Genomic DNA, 6,477 nt, shown 5'->3' with positions numbered 1-6,477 from the left:
CTCTCCAATGCTAACATCAGCTTATCCATGCTAGTCGCTAGCCTCTCCAATGTTAACACCAGCTTATTTATGCTAGTCGCTAGCCTCTCCAATGTTAACACTAGCTTATCCATGCTAGTCGCTAGCCTCTCCAATGTTAACACCAGCTTATTTATGCTAGTCGCTAGCCTCTCCAATGTTAACACTAGCTTATCCATGCTAGTCGCTAGCCTCTCCAATGCTAATGCCATCTTATCCATGCTAGTCGCTAGCCTCTCCAATGCTAACACTAGCTTATCCATGCTAATTGCTAGCCTCTCCAATGCTAACACTTGCTTATCCATGCTAATTGCTAGGCTCTCCAATGCTAACACCAGCTTATTCTTGCTAGTCGTTAGTCTCTCTGATGCTAATGCCAACTTATCCATGCTAGTAGCTAGCCTCTTCAATGTTAACACCAGCTTATCCATGCTAATTGCTAGCCTCACCAATGTTAACACAGCTTATCCATGCTAGTCGCTAGCCTCTCCAATGCTAACACCAGCTTATTCATGCTAGTCGCTAGCCTCTCCAATGCTAACACCAGCTTATTCTTGCTAGTCGTTAGCCTCTCTGATGCTAATGCCAACTTATCCATGCTAGTAGCTAGCCTCTCCAATGCCAACACCAGCTTATCCATGCTAATTGCTAGCCTCACCAATGTTAACACAGCTTATTTATGCTAGTCGCTAGCCTCTCCAATGCTAACACTAACTTATTCTTGCTAGTCGTTAGCCTCTATGATGCTAATGCCAACTTATCCATGCTAGTAGCTAGCCTCTTCAATGCTAACACCAGCTTATTCTTGCTAGTCGTTAGCCTCTCTGATGCTAATGNTCCATGCTAGTAGCTAGCCTCTTCAATGCTAACACCAGCTTATTCTTGCTAGTCGTTAGCCTCTCTGATGCTAATGCCAACTTATCCATGCTAGTCAGTAGCCTCTCCAATGCTAACACCAGCTTAATCATGCTAGTCGCTAGCCTCTCCAATGCTGACACCAGCTTATCCATGCTAGTCGTTAGCTTCTCTGATGCTAATGCCAGCTTATCCATGCTAGTCGCTAGCCTCTCCAATGCTAACATCAGCTTATTCATGCTAGTTGCTAGCCTCTCTGATGCTCACTCAAATGAATAGTCTCCTTCTCATTTACCAGCTCCAGTCTCTCAGTTAGCGGTGCCAGCCTCTCATTAATCAGATCAATAACTGGTTTAGGAACAGATGTAGCCTCCTGCTACAAGGATGCAGCAACTACTGGTTGAGCAATAGCCTTAATTTTGTCCATAATAACGCTCCGTATAACAACCATCATCCAGGAGTCAATTGGGACTTTACAAAATATATATATTTAAAAAAAATAATCTTTGTTTTCAGTTTTGTAAATAAAATTCTGAGCTCAGAAACAATGAAAGTCAATGGGTGTTCAGTCTGCATCAATCTACAGACACAAAGACAGTTTTATATAAACTATAATATAAGTGTAATATCTGTGTAATAAGTTTATTTTAAAACATTTGGGAAGTTTAGAACAGCTCAAATTAACCATCTAAAAATAAGTCAAAAATACTAAAAATATAACTGAATTTTCCTAAACTGAATGAAATCATCTGCAGGTGCACTTTGTAAGAGTTAGTGAAATAAGATAAATTTCTATCGAACAAGATTAATAATCTAACATATTCTGCTCTTGTTAAGTGTATCGGTCTCAAAACAAGATCAGGAAAACTTTTTGGCGGATATAAAATTGTAAGAGTTTTTGCAGTGAAGTGACATTATGAGCTGTTATCGTTAAATCATGTATTTATAAAAGCAGTTCATCAAAATTATTTTAAAATTTGAGCTGGATTTTCATAGTGTCACTTATTAAAGTGAAGTTTTTTTTTTTTTTTGCGCTGCACCTTTTGTTTAAATAGTCTGGATGTAATCAGCTCGAAAAACTAATTTAAAGAACAAGAGAAACGTAAAAATGTTGATGGGAAAAACGGGTTTTATGGACAGAATAACCCTCTTTAAAGATCATGGCCTGGTTTTGTGTGTGTGTGTGTGTGTGCGCGTGCGTGCATGTGTGTGTGTGTGTGAGAAAAGGCTGTGTCATATTTTCCACATCAGACCTCTCGCCTGGCTTTAACTGAGCTGTTAAAGAGCTGCACACCGGCAGCCAGGAAACACTTTGAGCTGCAGCATCTGGGTCTCAGTCAGTGTGTGTGTGTGTGTGTGTGTGTGTTTGTGTGTGTTTGTGTGCACGTGAGGTTCCCATGAGCAACATAAAACCCTGCAGATGGTGCAGTGGAGACAGAGAAGCAGAAATGAGATCTTTTCTGTTGGTTTCACAGATTATTGATTGAGCGTGTTGTTGTTGGCGCTAGCAGGCCTCCCGTAGAAAGCTGTTATTTACGTAGCAGAGAAGCTACAGCAGATATTTTTAGGGGCTTTATGTTTGTTCTGCTGCCTGCTTTAGTTTCAGGTAAAGAACACACATGTAGACACAAACTCTTAACGTTATACATCAAAGCTGTGAATAAAGCAGCGACACGTAGCTTCGAAGCTAATGTCCTCCCGTCCAGCTGCTGACACTTCATTCTCCCAGAGAGGTGACGTCGTAAACCGTGGAGCTGCAGCGAGAGGTTGCATTCATCACTGAGAACGTCATATCGATGAAGGCTGTTTCATTACAAACATGGAGGGTAAAACACTGAGAGGGGCGGGGCTTATCAGGCTGCGTGAAGATAAAAAAGCAAAACATTGTTGGCTAATTAGCTAAACAAGTGGGAGCTAGAGAAATTGGATTTCCCGTGAAAATGCTAGTGTGAATGCTTCTTGCTGAAAACTAAAGTTTAATGCAAGTTCAATAGAAGCGTAGTTCAATTTTGCAGAAAAGACAAAAATGAAGAAATTAGCAGAAGAAAAAAGCAGAAGAAAAAAGAAAAAAGCTAAAATTTGCATGAAAATAAGCTAAAGCTAGCATCCACAAGTAGGGGTGTAAGAAAATATCGATACACTGAAATATCGCGATATTTCATTTCCCGATACTGTATTGATATTCTAAAGCCCTGTATCGTTTTTTAATAAGGTTTAAAATGTCAACTTTCCTGCCAGCCATTCATTTTTATGTTGTAGTTCAGCCTCTGAGCACTAGTTGGCAGCAGTGAGCCAGCCATTTGGCTCCTCTACCTCTTGAGGTAGAGGCTATTGTTAAGTGTTGGGTGACCATATTGTAAATTAATATTAAAAACTAAAAGCTGCAAAAAATATAGTTTCAAACTATTTATTGTCAAATTTAGTCTAATAATTGAAAACATGGATGAAATAAGAAATATAAAACAAGCTAAATGTATCAAAAGTATCTCTATTTAATATTAGAATTTTCTGAGACAATGAATTTTGGTTTTACATTTTTTTCCCCTGTAAGAGGTTTTTATTTAATAGAATTTTTGGACAAAAAAAATCCTAATATATCGCCTTGCTTATAGTATCGCAATATATCGGGATATATCGTATCGTGACCCCTCTGTCACGATATGTATCATATCGCCAAATTCTTGCCAATACACAGCCCTATCCACAAGTTGAAATTAGCATGCAGAAGGTGAAAATGTTGTAAAAAGTCTAAAATTAGCAGAAAAAAGTATAAAAGTACAAAACAGTTTGTTATCGCTAAAACAGCTAAAGTGTGCAGTTAAAATGGCTAAAATTCAGGTTTAAATTCTTAAATTAGCATAAGGAGTGCAAGCTTGTTGAATTAAGGAGAAAGAAGTTGAAATAGCTACCAAAATGTGAAATTAGCTTAGAAAAAGCTAACTTTAGCTAACAGCAGCAACATTAGCTAAAATTGCAGGAAATAGCTGAATATAGCAGAAAGCAACTGTAAGAAGCAAAAATGGCTCAAATTAGCAGAAAAAGTAGAAAATAGCYGAAGAATAGCATAAAGAAGCAGAATTACAGCTTAAAAGGCAGAAAAAGCCAACATTTGCTAAAAAAATTAGCTAAAATTAGCACAAGGAAGTTAAAAAGATGCGTGCGGGGGGCTCGTGCGCGCAGGGGGTGGAAGTGGGTGGGGTTCGTGCGTGCGCTAGGATGCAGTTTACTTGGCATCTGAAAATACATTTCCTCAAAGGTGTTTTTAATCTGAAAAGAGATTCACTGAGTGAGAAGTTGTGTTGAGAGCTCAGCAGACAGTTAAGTTTCACTTTCACTTTCACCCGAGAGCCTGCAGGAGTCAAGCAAGTAGGGGGTCTCTGCGGACGAGTGGGCGTGTCACAACGAAAGGCGATTCTAAAGAGACACACCTGATTTGACGGACTTTATTAAAGAGACACACCTGACTGGACAAGCAAAACAAGGGGCGTCACCATACGGCACCACCTGATTGGACAAGAACAAAATGGGCGTTACTGTACGGCACCACTTTTTCTGGAGAACCCTACTTGGGTCACATTTCTCCTGGTTAACCTTAGTGTTGGGGTCAGGGTCAGGCTGTAAAGAGATCAAGCAGGGTCTAAGTATACCGTCATGTAGGCCTCGTAGCCCACAATGTTTATGCTTTAGACACTCCCACTCTTGTGACACGCCCACTTTGATTCCGCAGATAACCCCTTCTCGAGTCATGGGCGGTGTGTGTGGGGTGGGGGGAGGGGGTGCACTCTGCCATGAGGAAGTTCGGCTTAAAGTCCCAGGGGTGTTTCTGGTACCAAAAGGTGTTTCTGGTCCCCACCTGTCGTTTTGCTCCTCAGCATGGCTTCATAAAACCTGCAGGATTACTCAAACATGCATGAATGAGTCAAAGCAAGGCTTTGTGCATGTTTTTTATGAGAGTATAACATTATAACATGATATAAAACTCAAAAAAGTTGATTTTAGATTATATTACCCCTTTAAAGGATTTTTAAGGATGTTGAAAACAGCTCCATTCATTTTTAATGGAAAAAGCAGTCAAAAAAGTGAAGTAGCTAAAATAGTATGAAAAGCTGAAATTCCAAAAGTCATYGCTGAACATTTTGATATAGGAATTGTTAAAACAGCACAAAAATTGCGAAACGAGATACGTGCCGAAAACAGAGAAGAGAGAATGGCCTCACTGTGAACACTTGTGAACGTTCACACTGCGCTCGTCTCACACAGCCGTTCTTTTTCCCGTGTGTCTCTGCAGGTGATCCAGGCCGTGTTCTTCGGCTTGTGCGTCCTGATCGACGTGTCCAGCCTGCTGACTAAAGGAGTGGACAGCAGGGAGCAGGAGCGGCAGCTCAAGAAGCTGGTGGGCCTGAGAGACTGGATGATGGCTGTGCTGGCCTTCCCTGTGGGCGCGGTGAGGACACCAACACACACACCTGATCAGACCCACTTCCTAAAACCTGGAGGTTCTAGCTTGAATTTATCTGACTTTTTTTTAAAGTCATGACTGAGTTAGGCTAACTTGAGTTAATGAAAGTAATAAACTATTCAGACACATTAAACTCATCAAAAGGTCCGACGTGAAGTAGAAACAAAAGAATCTGGTTTTGAACAACTAACATTGTGTTTACTGGATGAGGTTCAAATAGTTTAGCCTGGAGCTATCAGGAGGTTTGAAGTCTCTTTGACAGTGGTGGGCAGCGCTAATCCAAAAATTAGCACCGCAATTTCTAAAGCGCTTATGAAAATATTTAGGTCCGCAACTTCAAAAGCACTTATGCCATAGAAAAATTAGCAGAAGCTAATTTTAAAGCGCAAGTTCAATTTGACAGTTACTAGCTGGCAATAATTCAGGTACAATATATGAACAACACTGCCAACTAGTGGTGTATGAACTCTTTTACAACTTAATCCTACAACCGCTGATTGTTGGGGATGTGATTTCCTAAAACAGACCTTTAACTCCTGGTGTAAAAATTAAAAAGTTGTTGAGGATTGCTAGTTCGGCTGCTTCTTTGTCTTTTTCTTTTGTTTGTTGTAGATTTTTCATTAAAGATGCATCAATAAATAATTTTAAAACTATTTATTGGAAAACTGAAGCGATGCATTCTGGGTTACATGATGGATTTGATTTGTGATGGAAAACAAAAGCACGCAATACAGGAAACTATCTTCCCTTCAAAATAAGAGCTTGGATTTTAAAGTTTTCCATGTTGTTGCTCCAGTTGACCACTAGATGTCAGTCTTCATCAGCATAACATCTTTAAATCATTTCTGCGTCTCTAACCCCGTTGCTTCGACCAATTACGTCAAGTATTGAGCTCCAGTGTTTAAACNTTTAAATGGTGTAAACAACAACAAAAAAAGACTTATAAAAATCACAAAGTAGTACAACTGTAAATACAACCTGATAACCTAAAAAAATACTTTCAACAAAATCTAATGAACATGTAAAAACTGAAAGGCTTTTTTGTGCAAGAATGCAGAAACAAGGCTGGCAGGAACCTCTACATGTGCTTTACACCTTTAGATTTCTGGTCCAAAAGACCGGCATATTAACTGTACACACGGTGG

At 39.7% G+C, this 6,477-nt stretch overlaps 1 protein-coding gene across 1 annotated transcript in view; it reads left to right on the top strand.

Moving 5' to 3' along the window:
* LOC106511215 (androgen-induced gene 1 protein) overlaps nucleotides 1–5,317 on the top strand; it is a gene marked incomplete at its 3' end in the record, with an annotated part of 8,486 nt that extends 3,169 nt beyond the window's left edge. The window contains 1 exon segment of the mRNA XM_013999970.1: nucleotides 5,162–5,317. Within this exon segment, the coding sequence (XP_013855424.1) occupies nucleotides 5,162–5,317 (156 nt within the window).
* Nucleotides 5,318–6,477: the final 1,160 nt, after the last annotated feature.

This window comes from Austrofundulus limnaeus, unplaced genomic scaffold, assembly GCF_001266775.1.
Source record: "Austrofundulus limnaeus strain Quisiro unplaced genomic scaffold, Austrofundulus_limnaeus-1.0 Scaffold2596, whole genome shotgun sequence".
Lineage (NCBI taxonomy): Eukaryota > Metazoa > Chordata > Actinopteri > Cyprinodontiformes > Rivulidae > Austrofundulus > Austrofundulus limnaeus.
This window is presented reverse-complemented; position numbering and strand designations above follow the sequence as displayed.